Genomic DNA, 20708 nt, shown 5'->3' on the forward strand with positions numbered 1-20708 from the left:
CAAAGACCTACCCCTAAGAGCAGCTACACCTGAAACCCCAGCTGAAGACAAACTGTGGGTGCTCACGGGAAAATAGCACAGAGAAGGGCAGCAAACAGCAGAAGCTATGGAGATTCAAGAGCTTGCCTCAGGCAAAATCTTTGCTCCTTACCTCCATACACAGAGAACCTGCCCGTCTCACTCAGATTTCTGACTAAAAAGGGAAGGAAAAACCTCCACTGTGATGGCAAATTGTGCCCAGGAGCAATAACCTCCCTCCAAGAAAAACAGGAAGAAGGGGTTGACCCTGGAAATTTTTTACATAGGAAAAACCCAGGCTAAAGAGGAAATACAGGGGGAAATTCAAATAAACCTAAATAAACCTTCACCCCAAAATGGAAATTGTGCACAAGCTCTTAAAGAATTTAAATTTGAGCTTATCAAAAAGATGGAAGCCTTCTGGCAAGAAAAGTGGGAAATAATTCAAAGAGAAAATAACATTTTAAAGGATAAGAACTCCCCATTGGAGAGACAGCTGGAAACCACAAAAAGCAGGATAGACCAAACCAAAATGGAAAATCAAAAGATTATAGCAGAAAATCAGTCCTTAAAGAACAGAATTAGGCAACAATAATCTTGCAAAACAACAAGAATCAATAAAGAAAGTCAAAAGACTGACAAAATAGAAGAAAACATAAAATATCTCACTGAGAAGATGACAGATCAGGAAGGAAAACAGATCAAGGATAGACAATTTGAGAATCATTGGTCTACCTGAAAAGCCAGAAATGAACAGAAATATTGACAATATGCTACAAGAAATTATCCAAGAAAACTGCCCTGATGTTCTTGAACAAGGGGGGAAAATAGACATTGAAAGACTTCATAGAACACCCTCTACACTAAATCCTCAATAGACAGCTCCCAAGAATGTATTTGCCAAATTCAAGAGCTTTCAAGCTAAGGAGAAAATTCTACAAGAAGCCAAAAAGAGACAATTCAGATACCAAGGAGCCCCAATCAGGATCACACAAGACCTGGCTTCCACACTACAGGACCGCAAGGTGTGGAACATGATATTCAGAAAGGCAAGAGAATTCAATCTTCAACCAAGGATCACCTATCCATCAAAACTGACTATGTACTTCTATGGGAAAGTATGGGCATTCAACAAAATAGAAAATTTCCAAGTTTTTGTAAAGAAAAGACCAGAATTAAGTGGAAAGTTTGACACAAAGATCAAGAGAAACATGAAAAGGTAAATAAGAAAGAGAGGGAAAGGGGGGGATGTTTTTTTATTCAAACTTTCTTCATTAAGAGCAACAATAAGATCAAATTATTTCTATTAATATGTGGGAAAGATGTTATTTGTAACTCTCAAAAATTATATTCGCTATTATAGTAATTAGAAGAATCATTCACAGGAAGAGATTCGGATAATAAGTGCTATAAGATGATATACAAAAAAAGGAAAAGGGGGGGGGATCGAAGATGGCACCAAGAGATACTTGAAAAAATAAAATAAATAGGATAATCTTTATCACACAAAGATATACATGGGAAGGGGAGGGGAAGAATACTCTTATAAGAAGAAGAGGAAGAAAGTGCTAATACGTAATACTTAAACCTTACTCTCAGTGAAATCAATTCTGAGAGGGAAGAGCATCTAGATCTTGAATTCTAGGGTCTTGAATTCTATCTTATCCTACAGGGAAATTGAGAAGGGAAAACTAAGGGGGGTAGGGAATACAAAAAGGGAGGGAAATAGTGGGGGGAGGGAACTTAACAGACCCTAATAAAACAAGAAGGGAACAAAAAGGGTGGGGCCAGAAAGGGAGGCATATCAAGGGAGAGGATTAGGGAGATTGATTAGAAGTAAACCACTGGTTTAAAAGGATATAGCAGAAGAAGAAAGGACAGAAACTAGGAGAGAATATCAAAATGCTGGGGAATATACAAGTGACAATCATAACTTTGAACGTGAATGGGATGAATTCACCCATAAAACAAAAACAAATAGGAGAGTGGTTTAGAATCCAAAATCCTACCATCTGTTGTCCACCAGAAACACACCTGAGGCAGGTAGATACTCACAAGGTTAGAATCAAAGATTGGAGCAAAACCTATTGGGCCTCAACTGACCAAAAAAAGACAGGAATTGCAATCATGATATCTGACAAAGCCAAAGTAAAAATAGATCTGATTAAAAGAGATAGGGAAGGTAAATACATCCTGATAAAAGGGAGTATAGACAATGAGGAAATATCACTAATCAACATGTATGCACCAAATGATATAGCATGCAAATTTTTAAAGGAGAACTAATTGAATTGATGGAGGAAATAGATAGTAAAACCTGAGCCTACCACCATCAAATTTAGATAAATCAAAATATGAATAAGAAGGAGGTAAAATATGTGAATGAAATCTTAGAAAAATTAGAGTTAATAGATATATGGAGAAAAATAAATAGGGACAAAAAGGAATATACTTTTTCAGCAACACATAGTACATTCACAAAGATTGACCATGTACTAGGTCATAAAAACATGGCAAACAAATGCAGAAAAGCAGAAATAATAAGGAAATGATGCAGAGCAAAAGGAGCAGAACCAGGAGAACATTGTACACAGAGACTGATACACTGTGGTACAATCAAATGTAATGGACTTCTCCATTAGTGGCAATGCAGTGATCCTGAACAACTTGGAGGGATCAATGAGGAAGAACACTATCCACATTCAGAAGAAAAACTGTGGGAGTAACAACACAGAAGAAAAACAACTGCTTGATTACATGGTTCAAGGGGGATATGATTGGGGATATAGACCCTAAATGAACATCCTAGTGCAAACATCAACAGCATGGAAATAGATTCTGATCAAGGACACATGTAATACCCAGTGGAATTGTGCGTTGGCTACAGGAAAGGCAGGGGGAAGGGAGGGAGGAATAGAATGTGATTTTTGTAGCCAAGGAATAATGTTCTAAATTGACCAAATAAAATAAAAAAATAAATAAAAATAAAACCCCTTACAGGGGCAGTTAGGCCAGGAATTAGGAGGACTTTGGTTCAAATCTGGCCTTTGACACATCCTAGCTGTGTGGCCCTGGGCAGGTCACTTAATCCAGTTCTCTAGCCCTTTCCACTCTTATGTCTTAGAATTGATATTAAGACAGAAGGTAAGAGTTTTTTATTTACAAAAACAAAAACCCTTTATGGTCTTGCTCCAGCCTATCTTTCCAGGCTTTCTCTCTCATGAATAGTTCATTACAGCCAAACTAATTTATATCCTATTTCTCTTACACAATAATCCATCTCAATAAAGACACTCCCAGTTTCTTTTCCTAGGCTTTTGTTCATGCTTGAGTTGTATTCCTGCCTCATCTCTACCTCTTAGAATCCCTAACTATCCTTTAAAGCTTTCCTCAAATTCTCTCTCCTGCATGAGGCCTTTTTAGATCTCCCTCAGATGTTCCCTGTCCACCATATTACTTTGCATTTACTCTATGAATACTTTGTATTTATTTATACATGGACATGATGGAATGTAAGCTCCTTTAGATCAGGAACTGGTTTTTTTCCCCTAAGCTTTATTTAGCACATAACCTTAAGTGGTTGTCAAATTAACTAATTTTCATATTGCTCAGCAGGCCCAGTGATACAGATTTTCTTTTTGAGCCCAATGGCATTTTCTTGTTTTAGAACAGGTACATAATCACTTCAGGAGGTACGAGGTTGAATATCTGCAGTTTGCCTTTCGCTGGATGAATAATCTGCTTATGAGAGAGCTACCCCTCCGATGTACCATTCGGCTGTGGGACACCTACCAGGTACAAAGACATTCTTTGCCCCCTGCCTCTGGTGCCATACGGAGGGCACAGCTTCTGTCTTTTCTATTTTATATCCCACCTCCACTCTTAAATCTCTTACATCTGTCCAAAATATATTCCAGCTCCTTTGGCTAGCATTCAGATCCTTTAGTAAACTGACACTATTAGTCCTTTTCAACTTTTTTTATCCAAATTGATTTCTCTCCACCATTTAATGTGCCCTGCCCTGAATTGCCTTTTTGTACATGTGTTCTCACCTATGACCAGGATGTCCTCCTTCCCTCTCATCCTATTGAATTCTGAACTGTTATTTAGAATCCAACGCAGAGGCCACCTCTTCCATGAAGCCTTCCCTAATTTTACAACTTATCCCTTATTTAACACCTTGGTTTTGTGTTGATGTGAGGCTTTGCATCATGATTGGGTATTTGTGGCTTATCCCACTACTTGATTATAAGCTCCATGAATTCAAGGATTGTGTTTTAGCTGAACTTTCTCCCCAGCACCAAACATGGTACCTCAGAACATCATATAGGAGGTTAAATGTTTTTGAATTAAGTGGCAATGGATGCTTTTGTTAAGTAGCAAATTTGAGATAGCTGCTTGTTTCTCCATCTAAGTCTGCCATAGATGCCATAATTTTCAGCAGGAACACCTCCATCCTCTCATAGAATCATCAGATATGGGTACTATGTCAGTTTGTTTGACTTTGCTGGCTTTCTTTATGGTAAAGAGATGGTTCATGGTGTGGTGGGAAGGATGGAAGAGGGTGAATATTGAGAAATGTCTGCGGTACATCATTAGAAAGAACTAATAATGGAGCATCTAGGTCTCTCAGGGGATAGAAAGCCACACCTAGAATTGGGAAGACCTGAATTCACATCTGGCCTCAGGTACTTCCTAGCTGTATGATCCTGGGCAAGTGACTCAACTCCAGTTGCTTGGCCCTTGCCATTCTTTTGCCTTGGAATTGATACTTAGTATCACTTCTAAGACAGAAAGTAAGGGTTTAAAAAAAATAAAATAAAAGGAACTTTAAGTCATATTCAGGCCAACTAGATATGAAGAGTTATTATATACTGTAAAATTTCTAGGTTAATGTTTTCTAATCTAGAGAAGAGTGGGACCTAGCATCTTCATCCAACTTTGGGATGCTGACTCTAATTTGTCCTTTTTAGTCTGAACCAGAAGGATTTTCTCATTTTCATCTCTATGTGTGTGCTGCCTTCTTGATTAAGTGGCGGAAGGAGATCTTGGATGAGGAGGATTTCCAGGTGAGTAGCCTACTACCTTGGGCTTGGATGTTTAGTGTTAGAGTAGTAGCATAGTAGCCTCACATCTGGGAGCATGTAGCAGACAGGGAGACAAAGTTGTTGGTGAATATTTATATTTGATCCCACACACAGCTGGTGTGTTTTGCAAGTTCACACAATTCTTTTTTAGTCACTGTGACTTCGGGCACAATATGATGATGCTGGAGGGGGCCATCCCTTCCTTCACCAGCAGGCAAATTCCGAGGTGGTTCAGGACTGAAGTAGTACTGGTCAGAATCAGAAGACTTGGGTTCCAGGCAGCTCGGTAGCACAGTGGATAGAGTTGAGAGAAATTTACTTCAAATACAATCTTAGATATTTATTGTGTGGCCCTGGGCAAGTCACTTAACCCTGCTTTGCCTCAGTTTCCTCATCTGTAAATTGAGGTGGAGAAGGAAATGGCAGAACACTCCAGTAACTTGGCCAAAAAATCCCAAATAGGGTCATGAAGAGTTGGTCATGACTGAAACAACTCAACAACACCAAAAAGGCATCGTTTTTGTTGTTGTTGTCTTTTTTTTTAATGACTTCATAAAGGCCCCTCTGGTTGCTCATGATCTTCCTGTCACTCTGAACTCACTTCTCTGTGACTTGGTATTTGTATACTTGAGGGCAGGGGCTGTTTTGTTCATGTCTTTGTTTCCCCAATAACCGTTTCATAGTAATTGCTTAATCTAGTATGGTCTCATTTTTAGAGGATGAAATGGAGACTGAATTGAGTTAAGAAATGACTTACTGAAGATATGATAGAGAATGGGTGAATGACTTGAACGTAAAGAAGGAAAGAATAAGTAAATTATGTGAATGCAGAATAGTATACATGTCAGACCTTTGGGAAGGGAAAGATTTTAAAACCAAGCAAGACCTAAAAAGAGTCACAAAATATAAAATAAACAATTTTGACTACTTCAAATTACAAAGGTTTTGTACAAACAAAACCAATGTAACTAAAATCAGAAGGGAAGCAACAAATTGGGAAACAATCTTCATAACAAAAACCTCTGACAAAGGTTTAATTACTCAAAATTTACAAAGGGCTAAATCAATTGTACCAAAAATCAAGCCATTCTCCAATTGATAAATGGGCAAGGGACATGAATAAGCAGTTTTCAGTTAAAGAAATCAAGACTATTAATAAGCACATGAAAAAGTGTTCTAAATCTTATAATCAGAGAAATGCAAATCAAAACAACTCTGAGGTATCACCTCACACCTAGCAGATTGGCTAACAAGACAGCAAAGGAAAGTAATGAATGCTGGAGGGGATGTGGCAAAGTTGGAACATTAATTCATTGCTGGTGGAGTTGTGAATTGATCCAACCATTATGGAGGGCAATTTGGAACTATGCCCAAAGGGCAATAAAAGACTGTCTGCCCTTTGATCCAGCCATAGCACTGCTGGGTTTGTACCCCAAAGAGATAATAAAGAAAAAGACTTGTACAAGAATATTCATAGTTGCGTTCTTTGTGGTGGCAAAAAACTGGAAAATGAGGGGATGCCCTTCAATTGGGGAATGGCCAAACAAATTATGGTATATGTTGGTGATGGAATACTATTGTGCTTAAAGGAATAATAAAGTGGAGGAATTCCATGGAGACTGGAACAACCTCCAGGAATTGATGCAGAGTGAGAGGAGCAGAACCAGGAGATCATTGTACACAGAGACTGATACACTGTGGTACAATTGAATGTAATGGACTTCTCCATTAGTGTCAATGCAGTGACCCTGAACAATCTGTAGGGATGTGAGAAAAAACACTATCCACATGCAGAGAAAAACTGTGGGAGTAAAAACACTGAGGAAAGGCAACTGCTTGACTACATGGATCGAAGGGATATGATTGGGGATCGAGACTCTAAATGAACATCCTAGTGCAAATACCAACAACATGGAAATGGGTTCAGTTCAAGGCCACATGTGATACCCAGTGGAATCATGTATCAACTATGGGAGGGGGTTGAGAGGAGAGGCAGGGAAAGAAAAAGATTTTTATATCCAAAGAATAATGTTTGAAATTGACCAAATAAAAATAATGTTTAAAAAAAAAAGATGATATGATAGAGCTATGTGGCTCAATGGTTTGAGAGCCAGCCCTAAAACAGGAGGCCCTGGGTTCAAATTTGGCCTCGGGTACTTCCTAGCTATGTAACCCTGGGCAAGTCACTTAACTTCCATTGCTCACTCTTCTGCCTTAGAATTGACACTCAGATAAAGGGTAAGAGTTTAAGAAAGAGACAATATATGTACTTCCTCCAATACTTACTAGCTATGGACTCTTGGGCCAGTTGCTTAGTTTCTCTGTGCCTCTGTGTCCCCATCTATAAAATGGGAATTACTATACCAACCTCACAGGGCTATTATGGTGTTCAAATGAAGTAGTGTACTTAAGGCAAGGCAAACTTTCAGTATATAAATATATAAATGCTGAAAAAAATACCAGCTATAATTATGCTGTACTCTGCTTCAACTAATAAGGGAGCCAACTAAGTGCTACTGTGTAGGCAGCAGTGCAGCCTGACAGGCAGAGAGAGAAAGTTAAGGAATAAGCCTCTCCTCCACTGAGTCCCATCTGGACAGTCAGCACCACCTCAGAACAGCTGGAGATGTCTGACACCAAACCCGGCCTGCATTTGTGACCATATCCAAGAGAAGTTACGCTTCTCTTGAGAAGTATAACTTGAGAGTATTTTCAATATATATACACATTAGACCTCTCTACAAGTCCTTGTCTGATGGCTACACCAACAGTGCTAGCTCTGGGTGGTGGATTAGATGTTATCCAGGGTCATGATGAAATTTTTTATCACAACTCATAAGAACCAGCTGTTATCAGGGCAGCTAGATGGCACAATGGTTAGAACTCCAGGTCTGAAGTCAGCAAGACCTGGGGTCAGACCTGGCCTCAGACTTCCTAGCCATGTGGACCCTAAGCAAATCACCTAACCTCATTTTCCCTTCTGCCTTTGAGTTGTTACTGGGACAAAAAATAAGGCTTAAAAAAAAATAAGAATTGACTATCATGAAAAAGCATCCACTCCAATGAAAGCATCGACCCATGAAGCATACACAAGAAAAGCTCCTTGAGAACAAGGACTGTCTTTTAATTTTTCTGTATCCCCAGCACAATGCCTGACATATAATAGGTGTTGAGTAAATGCTTGTTGACTGACTTTTAGAACTAAATGTGAGAGTCCTTGTTATTAGGTGGGTTAATTTAAGCAAAAATCCTATGTAATCAGTGGTGACATTTGAACTTGTATACAAAGGATAATAAGGCAAAAAAAAGCTAACAAACACTCATTAAGTTCTAATATGTGCCTGGCCCTGTGCAGAGCACTGGGAACAGATACAAGGGGGCAAAAAAGACAGTGCCTGCCCACAAGGAGCTTACATTCTATTGAGGAAAAACTAAGCACAAAGAAAGTTAAAAAGGAGGGAAGAGGAGAAGCACCTTCTTAGATTTCATGTTGAAGTCCAGAAAGTCAGAAGCACAATGAGGACAGGAATGAGAATGGAATGGCCTAGGCCTCTCCCCATAACAGTGACATCAGGAGGAACTCATCCATGGGAGAGTTAGGGAAGTTCTAAAGTGAGAAAGCCACAGGGGAATTTGAATGTTCCAGAGTGAGAAGGTCTGAAGCACAGCCTAAAGAGAGATTAAAAAAGGAAGAATGCTTATTTCCCAGTGGTCAGTGTCAGGACCAGATTTCTCAGCAAGAGAAAGAAAAGCTCTTTGGGCTACATGAAAGCTGATGAAAGCAGTGGGAGCCCAAGCAACCATGATGGCAATATTCCAGCAATCCCATTGAGAAGAGGTTTGACAGTATTTATGAAATCAAAGCAGAACTCAGAAAGTATCTCTGGGTTCTGACACTGGACCAGTCAGGTAACTGACTAACAAAGCAAGTGTTTTCAAGACATGTTTCCATTTCACTGGTTGGGACTAACCCTAATGCCAGTGTCATGAAACTGGAGCAGAATAGAAAGGGAAAGAGTACTTGTAGTACCCCAAGTAGAAGATACAAAAAAAAGAATGCAGACTTTCAAGTGATTCCAATAAATCCATTCTAGACCTGCTGCCAAGACTGCAACCTACTGATGAAGGCTTATACCCACTGCCAGTGAGTGTTATGTGGTTGGTGTTAGGAATAAATGAGGAATATTCTGGGATGGCCTCCTACCAAAAGTATGCTGTCCCATGGAACCTGATATTGAGAATATGTCATCTAATTTTATTCTCTTGAAGCCAGCTCACAGACCCATTTCAGCTATGATGAAGTGCTTTTCAGATCATCTGTAGTGATGATAGATGATTCTTTAAAAAATGCACAGGTTTCCCAATATTGCTCTGGTCTGTCTACAAAGGAGAATAACAGCTTTCAGCCATGTAACTGTCAGGTGGCCACCTTATAGATGATGAACAAGAATGGTAAATGAGCATTGTTCCAAATATTATGGAATTTGGAATCAGAAGACCCAAATGTGAATCACAGCTCTATTACATTATGTATTGTGTGACCTTGGGCACGGCAGTCCTTTCTCTGGTCCTCACTTTCTTCATCTTTGAAATGAGGAAGTTGAACTAAGCCTATGTTGGTGAATCTATGGCACGGGTGCCAGAGGGAACTGCTCCCCTCCCCCTCTCCATATGCACCTGAGAACATTTCTCCCATCACCTGCCCCTCTGCCCAGCAGCACAATAGCAACACTTCTGCCCTCCCCTGACTGGGGTAAGGCAGGGGGCTCACATGCAGCATGAGGGTTGCAATTTGGGCACTCTATCTCTAAAAGGTTCACCATCACCAAACTAAACTAATCCCTGAGATCCATTCCAACTCTGAATCTCATGAAACAATGAAATTTCCCTCTTGGGATACTCTTGTGAACTACCCTTATATACCAAAATATCAGGCCTCCTTGTGGTATCAAAAAACTGGAATCTAGGTGGGTGCCCATCAGATGGGAAATGGCTAAAAATATTGTACTCTATGAACATAATGTGATGTTATTACACAGTAAAGAAATAGTGAACATGAAGAATTCAGAAAAGCTTGAGGGGAAGACCTTATAAACTGAAAACAGTGAAATTAGAACCAGAACATAATATTTGCAATGATTACATTAAGTAATTGAAAACCATTCTGAAAGGCAGCCACATGACCTCTAATTAACTGTAATAAAGCTGTTTTGGTTCCAGTGAACAGATGATAACACATATTTGGTTCTTTTCAAAGAGTGGAAAGAGGTAGGGCACAAAATATGACATGTGCTGTTTGAAGAGACCATTTGGTTGATTGTTCTGGGCTTGTTTATGTTGCAGTAGAAAGTTGGGGGTGGGGACATATTGCTAAAAGACTGTGATGGAGTGATGGAAAAACAAGAGACATCAAGAAAACTTCCCCATAAAATAGAATCCTTAAAAACAGCCAGGTGAAGTTTAGAATTAGTATAGTATTCTGTGACATTTCTGTTCCAATACTAGATCTCTTGATTTTTCTTCTTCAAACTTCTCATTTGCTTATTTTGCTTGCCACTTGGCATCAAAGTGCTTTTTTTTTTTTATTTATTTAGACTCTACTTTGGACTCCTAGGATGAAGGTTACATAGATAATTTACTCCCATTTTACAGATGAAGACTTGAAGCCCAGGGTACTTGTGTCTTATCCTAGTAGTAAGTAGCAAAGCTATTCAAACTTGTGGAGTTAACTAGGTAGCTCAGTGGATTGAGATCCAAAGCTTAGAGATAAGAGGTCCTGAGTTCAAATTTTGCCTCTGGCACTTCCTACCTCTATGTCCCTGGACAAGTCATTTAACCTCCATTGCTTAGTCCTTACTCCTCTTCTGCCTTGGAACAATACATAGTATTTATTCTAAGACAAAAGGGAAAGGTTTAAAAAAAAAAGAAAGGAAAAAATTTGAACTTGCAAGATCCTCCTCCATGAAGCAAGGTCTTCATTCTACTGCTCTTCCCACTTCTGTCTTGTTCGTTCTTGTCTTGTAACCATGGAGGATCAGCACCTTAAAACAAGGAATGTAAGGAGCCAAAAGGAACATTACCTAGTGACCACAGTAAGGAGATCCCAGAGACTAAAGTCCTAAAGTCTGGGACTTGTAAGGTAGGAGCACTAAGTTTTCAGGTCCTAAGAGAAAGATCACACTCCACATTCTCTATGTGTGCAAAAAGTAAAGTTTTAGTTTTATCAGAAATCTGAAGATTTTTAGAAATAGAGAGAACTTGTAGAAGAATGTTAGGTTCTACTCTAGCTTAGTTTCTGATAATAAAAATCCACTCCTCTGACAGTGGCTAAAATTTCCAAACTAAAATTTGAGGAAAGCATGTATACCCTATTTATTTAGTTATCCACACATATTGGTACAATCACATCCACCCAGAAGGAGTAACTTCCTTTCAAAACTAGCTAATTTAGAATTTTTGAGGAAAGAAAATAGTAGATTGTTGAATCATGGACAGGATTTGGGCCAAGTAGTATCTATGTGTCCACTACTATGTAATAATGATCACAGCACAATTAAAATCAGTGTTATAATGGGACAGGGAAATTATTTCAAAAAGGCTTGTCTTTGTGAACTTTTGGGGTAACTTGGTATGTTGAATTTTAGTCTGTTACTATTGGTTAACATTCTAATATTCAACTTAAATTCCTGAGGATAATTAAACACAAATTCAAATTACCTTTTACTCTGTATAGCCTAAGCTACTCCAAACTTCAATTTCTTCTTACTTTGGGTCTTGATGCTGCCTTGTTTCTTCCATCTAATTCAAACACAGTTTATTCTTTGGAAAAGCCCCCTTAAACCATCAATCAGTAAAGTAAAATTTAGTGACTACCATGTTGCCAAGGAATGAACTGGGGAAAACAGAATGAGTTCTACTCTCAAAGAACTTACAATCTGGTGGAAAGACAACATATAGATACAAAGCAAGCTATATACAGGATAAATAGGAAATCATTAACAGAGGAAAGCACTAGAATTAAGCAGAGTTGGGAAAGACTTCTGTGATTTTAATCAGAATTTAAAGGAAGTCAGGGAAGTCTGTAGAAGAAGATGGAGACGGAAAGCCTTCCAGGCACGGTGGACATCCAGAGAAAATGTCCAGAGCTGAGAAATTGGGTGTCTTGTTCAAAGAGCAGCCGGGTGGCTAGTGTAACTGGATATGAGTTCACAAATATGGAACACTTTGTGAATTCAAATGTCATCCTTGTTCAGGACTCCTTACTGGAGCTCAACACTTCTCTAATTATCTCCAGTTTTTCTTCATTTGCCTATTTATCTTGTTTAGTTCTTTCCTCTCCACAGAATTGAAAGCCTTTTCCTCTCTTGCTTGCTTTAGTCTCAGTTGCAGTTTGTAACAGGGGTTTCAGGACCACAGACATTCACAAAAGAGCCTTTTTCTTCCACTGTAACATTTTACTAGTGTGCATGTTTCATACCCTTAAAAAAAAAAATAATCCTAGTATTTTTCTTTCTTTCTTTCATGAGAAAGAATCATTTTTCATGATTTGGGTTGCCATGAAGCTGAGGCTGGAAGCACATTGAACCCAAACTGATAAGATGGAAGTAGATTATTCTGCCATTTTTTCAGATCTTTAAATTGAATGTCAAGACTGGGGCTCATTACAGCATACTTCTTTATTCTGCTTTATAACAATTTTTTCCTGCTCCGTGATCATCAATGATCTCAGATTCAGTAATGTAACCGTGCTTTATCATCACAGTTAAGAATCAGACTTTAAAGTATGACCTAATGATTAGGACCTGGTGCTTAAAATAGGGAACTGCTATAAATTTTCCAGTCATCTTTGTGCAGGGCCATGCTAATCTTTACAGTATCATTCCAGTTTAGTGTGTATGTCCCGACAAATTGAGCACAGTGTAAGATTTTGTTACATCTACATTTTGATTCATATGTGTGAAGGTAAAAAGCCTAAATTTAGACAACTGGGGGCATGAGGAAGGAAGGAGATATGGCAAAGGGTAACTCTCACCAAAGAAACAAGGAGACAAATGTGTCTCAAGGAGAGAACCTCCTTGTCCCTTGAGGGAGAACTTCTCAAACCCAAGTGGATGGGTCTGTTTCTCTTGTGTCATGTTATAGCTAGGGAACCCATAACAAGGGAGTGAAATCCTAGAGAGGGTCCTTGTCCAGGGAAGACCCAGCCTCCTTATTAAAAAAAAAAAAAGTTTTGTCTTGTTTTTTAACCCTCCCTGCCCCTTTTTACTCCTTTCTCCTTTCTCTGGCTCTAACAAATTCTTTTTTTTTTTTTAAACCCTTACCTTCCATCTTGGAGTCAATGCTGTGTATTGGCTCCAAGGCAGAAGAGTGGTAAGGGCTAGGCAGTGAGGGTCAAGTGACTTGCCCAGGGTCACACAGCTAGGAAGTGGCTGAGGCCAGATTTGAACCTAAGACCTCCTGTCTCTAGGCCTGGCTCTCAATCCACTGAGCTACCCAGCTGCCCCCTCTAACAAATTCTTAATTTAGTCCATAGGCTGGGACCATTCCTGCTAGCTCAGTTGTGTTCATTTTATTCTCACTACAGATCTTTGCAACCTTACCCCTCCCCCCCATGTGAATAGACCTTCAGTATATGGGAGATCTATAGATATAGATCTTTCTGCAAAAGTTACATGCCATTCCTCAAATTCATAAAATGCATTTAGCTCCTTCCAATTGTCCCATGAACCATTTGATGTGATTGCTGGGCTACATGTATAGGAAGTCTCCATTTTTACCCACACCAGCAATATAGGATCCTTGCTCTGCTTTTAGGTAAAAGTATCCTGATATGTTTACTATCTTCTTCTCTCAGCCAAAGTTGGGTTTGGTTTTTATTCTCTCTGGCTTTCCCTGCCAACTTATAAAGTATTAGACAGGATTCTGAGTAATAGGAGATTGGCTATAAAGCTTATCTGGATTGGAACAGAAAAAGAAATGAGTTCTCTCTTTAAAAATTATATACAAAAAAGTGTTTTTTTTCCCCAGTTCTTCTAGGTTCTTTATCCTATTCCAGTACTAATATAATAAAAGTGAATACATTCGTCAAAATTTGAGAATAGATAGTAATGATAGTAATTTGTATTTGTTTGGCACTTTAAACTTCTTTTTAAAGCATTTTCACATATATCCTCTACTCATACCCGAATCTCATTTCCTCCTGCCTCCTCTGAGTCATCCCTTCTCCCTATTCTTATATCTATAAGATGAACAACATGAGAGGAGCAACTATAGGCAATGATATAGAGGGATATAAATATAAAATGCAGGGTTAGAATTATTGATATGTATTAGAAAAGCAGGAAGTCTTTTTGCTGTAAATTTTTTTTCGTGTATGTTCCTTTTGGCTTACATTCATCTGATATAACATCTGACATAGGTGATCACTAACTCCTCACAGACACTCGTAGCCAAAAGAAATACCTGTTCTCAGTTGTATAGGATGAGAAGAAAAAGAGGCAGAAGAATAATACAGGTATCACATTTGAGTTATTGATAAAGATAATTCACAATTTAGGGTATTCTTCACAAAAACCATGTGAGATAGGTAGTGCAAGTATTATCTTCATTTTATAGATGAGCCTCAGAAAGGTTAAGTAATTTGCCCACAATCACACAGCTAACAAGGCCAGGACTCAAAGCCTTATCTCCTGACTCCAATTCTAATATTTTTTCCACCATATCTTCACCTGCCTCACTTAGGTTGTACATAGGGTTGCTTGTAAGAAGCAAGATGAGATTTTTCAGTTTTCCTTCCCTGTCTTCTTTTTAGATGAAAGAGCTACTGGGTAAGGAAATATCCAAAAGGTAGAGAGTAGGGGAAAGTTCAAGGAAAATCAAAGAAAGTTGACAGTCTATATACTGCTTGACACATCAATCAACAAATATACAAAGCCTCTTGCCTAAACATGATGCTATAGTAGGGTACAAATTAATTGGAAATGAAGTAAAATAATGTATAGATATATGATAAACTTTACAATTGTTGCATCTTTTTAGTTTTAAGAATTGTATTTGCTTTTTCAGGATTTATGGTACTATGAATTTCATTTGTTATGAAAAGTGAATATTATCGGAAATTTGTGTATGTACATATGTGTGTGTATATATGTCTATATATTTTTTTACCAATTACATGTAATAACAAATTTTCCCACAAGTTTCTTAAATTATATTATTGAACTTATCTCCCTCCCTCCTTTCCTTTTCTTCATCCTTCTGGTACTGCTGATAGGCAATTGTCTGGGTTATACATGTATTATCATGCAAAACATATTTCCATATTGTTCATTATCTTATAAAATCAAAACCCGAAAACATAAATCCAAATAAACAATTGAAAAATCATATGCTTTCATCTGCATTATGACTCCTTTCTCTGGAGATGGATATTTTTTTATACCTTTAAAAATTAACATTCAATTTGTATCTTTTTTTTTTTGCTTTAGTTATTTGTTTTATAGGATTTCAGATTGAGTTCCAAAAATTTTGATCCGTAATCTTTTTTATTTTTTTTTTAATGTTTACCTTCCATCTTAGAAGCATTATTGGTTCCCAGGTAGAAGAGTGGTAAGGACTAAGCAATGGGGGTTAAGTGATTTGCCTAGGATCACACAGTTAGGAAGTAAGACCAGATTTGAACCAAGGGCTTCCTGTCTCTAGGCCTGGTACTTTATCCACTGAACCAACTACCTGCCACTTGACATATGTCCTGAAACCACACTTTCACAATTCAGATATTAAGTGTGCCTTTGAGCAGTTCATTTTTCCAAATCTAGTCTTAGTTTTAGTCTATGGATTTTTTAATGGGTTTTAAGTCAATTAAGTTCCCAAGTCATTAAAGCATGATTATTTCAATCTCTTGGATAAATTTCCTCAACTGTGAAATGTGGCATGATACAAAGTCAAGTTAACATTATCCAACACCAAGTATTCCATCTTCATTTGGAGATTTCTGTAATTCTGAAACCATTCCTAACATATCAGTATGTTTAGCAGAGCTCAATATTTAGTGGGGACAAGACTTCTGGCCCTACTGGAAATTTAAAAAAAAAAATCTCTAATTTTGTTTTTTTATTGTGGATATTTTATAGTCTGTTAAAGATTCCCAATCTTACAAACATCTACACTTAAAATGGTGTTAGTATAGCCTTACATAAAAAGGTGGCATTTGTCAATTTAAAAAATACCTTTTTCTAGGCATCAGTACTCCATTAATTATATTGTCTTACTCATAACAAGTGTTTTTCTCTTCATGGCAGTTGTTAACCACTGTTTGTTTACTGGTCTTCTCACTATTCTTCCTTCTTCAAGAAGTCTGTGCTGTCCTGTAAAGGAATCAACAATAACCCCTCTAGCTGTCAAATCTCTAGCAAAACCCCTTGTCTTTGTTTTCTGAGGATTAATTACACTATTTTTCATCAACACTTTGTCAGTTCTTGGTGGTGTTCTTCATTTTTTAACCTTCAGTGTAACTGATGCAGTTTTGTTGTGAGCTCCAATGAAAAGCTTGGCCTCCTCAAACCCAATAGCCACTGCAATATCTCTGGCAAGAATTGAAGTGTGTTCTTTAAAAACTTGTGTATTTTGTAAATTTTTCAGTAAAATCCATACTTTAAAAACCATAAGAAAAAAAAAACAATCAAGCAAGAAAAGAGAGTTGAGTCCAGAAACAACTAATAGTCTAGTTTGCCTAGAACATAGAGTGGATGAAAGGGAATGACATAATTCTGGAAAGGTAGATGGGAGCCTTTTTGGTGTCTGGCTTTAAACATCAGCCTGAGGAATTTAGAGTTTATATGAGAAGCAATAAGAAACCCCTGGAGATTTCTCAGCAGACAGGTGACTGTATCAGCTTCTGAATGATGATCCTTTGTGTGTAAAGCTTACCCAGATTGGAACAAAAATAGAAATGAGAGTTCTTTCCATGGAAATCATTTATTGTGCAGAAGAGACTTTTTTTTTTCCATCTTCCTCATGTCTTGGTTCTTTTTTAAAACTTAAGGGGGGGCAGCTGGGTAGCTCAGTGGATTGAGAGCTAGGCCTAGAGATGGGAAGTCCTAGGTTCAAATCTGGCCTCAGACACTTCCCAGTTGTGTGACCCTGGGCAAGTCACTTGACCCCCATTGCCTAGCCCTTACCACTCCTCTGCCTTGGAGCTGAAACACAGCATTGACTCCAAGATGGAAGGTAAGGGTTTAAAAAAAAAAAAACTTCAGTTATCTTTTCTATTCTAATAAATAATGTAGTAGAAACCCAATAGTTATGAAAATTTGGGAATGAATAGCAATTACAATACTCTACACTACCTCTTCAAAGCCTTTTCATGTCTATCCCCTTAATCATTCCTGTGGTTGCTCCAAGGAGGGATAGTTTATGGACTCTCCATTATTTTAAAAAAAAAAATGAGAAAACTGAGGTTTGAAGTGCTGATTATCTTGTCTAGGTTCTTTCTGTCTAGAGGGACAGGGTAAGAATTAGATCCCAGATCATGTGACTTCTCTGGCCTTCTCCAGAGTCAGGTACCTGGCCACCGTGAACATAGCCCAGCTTGGCTGCCATTTTAAAAATTTCCATTTTTAGAATATTTTTCCATGTTTATATGATTCATTTTCTTTGCCTCCCCTCTTCCCTCCCTAAGCCAATAAGCAGTTCCACTGGGTTGTACAAATGTTGTCAATTGATACCTATTTCCATATTATTCATTTTTGCTACAGAGCAATTTTTTAAAGCATAAGCCCCAAATCACATACCCATATATACATGTGATAAGTGATGTCATATGTTCTTCTTTTGCATTTCTACTTCCATAGTTCTTTCAATGTGGTTAGCATTCTTTCCCATAAGTCCTTCAGTGTTGGAGGTATTATGAGAGGAGTGCCAGGATTCCATTGTTGAAGAAGGAAGGAGGGAGGGAGGGAGGGAGGGAGGGAGAGAGAGAGAGAGAGGCAGAGAGAGAGAGAGAGAGAGAGAGAGAGAGAGAGAGAGAGAGAGAGAGAGAGAGAGAGAGAGAGAGAGAGAGAGAGAGAGAGGGAGAAGAGAGTGAGGGAGAGGGAAGAGAGTGAGGGAGAGGGAAGAGAGAAAGAAGGAGGGAGAGTGAGAGAGAGAGAGAGAGAGAGAGAGAGAGTAGACTGACCTACAGATAAATGAAGAGATAGCAAGGGCATATGACAAAAAGAAAGACTTATAGAGAGTAGAATATTAAGCATTACAACATTCTTGGGGGGGAGGTTACTTTACCATTGGATAATGTTTATGAAAATGACTCACACAAGAATGTTATCATAGTTGCTATTACAGATGTAAGCAAGTTGAGAAAGAGTGATAACTAATCTATTCTGCATATTTAGAGACCAGCAGGTTTACTACTTTGAGTCATGATATTACAAAGACTTCTTTGCTCTTCAGAGTGAGGGGGGACTCGGGGTTTAATGATGACCTTTGGCCGAGAACCTTTGACCTTTGTGTGAGAGACTGGGATTTTGCCAGCAATCTCAAGCATGGATGCTTTCCTCAATGGACCTGACTTGTTTTTTATATATCCTCACACTTTAGGAGTGTCCTGGCTTGTTGCTTTACTAGAAGCAAAGTCCATTACATTGAATTGTTCCACAATGTTTTACTTTCTGTGTACAAAGTTCTCCTGGTTCTGATTATTTCACTCTGCATTAGTTCATGGAGATTCTCCCAGTTCACATAGAAATCCTCCAGATCATCATTCCTTACAGCACCATAGTATTCCATCATCATCATATACCACAGTTCAACCATTCCCCCCAAAAGGGACAACCCTTCAATTTTTTGCCACCACAAAGAGTGAGGCTATAAATATTTTTGTCCAAGTATTTTTCCTTATTATCTCTTTGGGGTACAAACCTAGCAATGGTATTGCTGGATCAAGGGGCAGACAGTCTTTTAAAGCCCTTTATGCATAATTCCAAATTGCTTTCCAGAATTGCTGGATTAATTCACAACTCTACCAGCAATGAATTAGTGTCCTGGTTGTAAATAATACTTTTACAGCATACTTCACAAGGTTGTTGTAAATATCAAAATGAAATGGCATATATAGAATAGTTTGTAAACTTCAAAGCACCATATAAATGTCAATTATTAAGGAAAGAAAAAAGTAGAAAAAACAGGACAGAAAGTAGGAAGGGTGTTTCATTCAAGCATTACCTGAGTTCATGCTGATGATATGCCCTAGGGAAGATGCTTTCAAGGAGCTTACAATCTAATGCAGGGATGCTTCTCACACCTTTTTTTTTTTTAATAACCCATACCTTCTTTCTTAGTATCTATCAATTCTAAGACAGAAGAGTGGCAAGGGCTAGGTGGTCAAGGTTAAGTGATTTACCCAGGGTAACACAGCTAGTGTCTGAGGTCACATTTGAACCCAGAACCTCCCTTTTCTGGGCCTGGCTCTCTAGCCAGTCACCAAACAGTCTTTTAATCCTTTTTAGCCACACCCCTTAACTACCCCAGGTTCTAAATATTTTTGGGGTCTGAATTCTCTCTATACTATAATTCCTGAGCACCCAGGAATGAATAGATAATTTTAAAAGCATCTATTAAGTATTCACTTTGTGTCAAGAATGATGATAAACTCTAGGGATACAAAAAAAACAGAAATGAAGATAATCTTTTTCCTCAGAAAGTTTATACTCTAGTGGAGAAAACACATATAGAATGGTGGCCTGGGAATGATATTTTGGTTTGAGCATTAACAGAAAGGGTCACTCAAGCCATAGGGTAATAGATTCTGATAATGGTTCCAGAACTGGCAACTAGAACTGGAAACTGTCCAGAGAGGAATTGGGATCTGAGCTGGTCTTTGAAATATTGTAGAGGAGGAGGGGGGAGGGGACTTGTCACAACCAGCCTGATAGACTGCATGGAAGGCTTTGGGGCCTCACCGATGGAAGTACTTGAGGTGAAGAGATGAAATCCTCCAGGGCATGGTTTCTGGTCTGCATAATGGATAGCTAGGTATAATTTTGCATTTTACTTTTTTACCAGTCTGCCAGGGAACAGTTTTGTAACAAAGGAATTTTAATTAAATAGCAATGTAAGTAAAGTTAATAATATAACATCTCTTCTTCCTCCCATACCCCTCCCCTCTATCACATGAATACATGAACTTTCCAGAGAGGAGTTAGGATCTGAACTGGTATTTGAAGGATTGTAGGACTTGGAAAGATGGGAGCCAAAGAAATGGCCTTAGTAAAAGTATAGAAGCAGGAATAGATACAGACCCAGGAGGAGCCAAGTTCTATTGATTTAGCCTTCACAACATCTCTTGAATATATCCCCTTCTCTTCTCTGGAACTGCAACTGCTCTAGCCTTTCTCTCCTCACATTTGGATTATTGCATCAGCCTACTGGTGGGTCAGCCTGCCTCAAGTCTTTCCTGACTTCAGTACATCCTTCATTCAGCTGTCAAATTGATCTTCCTAAAGTTCATGTCTGACCATGTTACTCATCTGCTCAATAAATTTCAGTGGCTTCCTATTACCCTTAGGATCAAATATAAAATCTTTACAGCCCTTAATAACTTGACCCCTC

The 20708-nt window shown here is 38.4% G+C and overlaps 1 protein-coding gene and 1 non-coding gene across 5 annotated transcripts in view; one reads left to right on the forward strand and one right to left on the reverse strand.

Annotated features, from left to right (window-relative positions):
- The window catches only part of TBC1D22B (TBC1 domain family member 22B), a 137366-nt gene that overhangs the window by 108523 nt on the left and 8135 nt on the right, over nucleotides 1-20708 (forward strand). For all 4 annotated transcript variants that reach the window (XM_001370075.4, XM_056818155.1, XM_007483814.3 and 1 more), the window contains 2 exons: nucleotides 3686-3813; nucleotides 4992-5087. In XM_001370075.4, coding sequence (XP_001370112.3) covers nucleotides 3686-3813; nucleotides 4992-5087 — 224 coding nt within the window. The remainder of the gene's footprint in view (nucleotides 1-3685; nucleotides 3814-4991; nucleotides 5088-20708) is intronic.
- Nucleotides 12916-13021, reverse strand: LOC130457736 (U6 spliceosomal RNA). Its single transcript, XR_008917015.1, has one exon. It is a non-coding gene; the product is annotated as a U6 spliceosomal RNA (small nuclear RNA).

The sequence above is a fragment of the Monodelphis domestica genome, chromosome 2 (assembly GCF_027887165.1).
Source record: "Monodelphis domestica isolate mMonDom1 chromosome 2, mMonDom1.pri, whole genome shotgun sequence".
NCBI lineage: Eukaryota > Metazoa > Chordata > Mammalia > Didelphimorphia > Didelphidae > Monodelphis > Monodelphis domestica.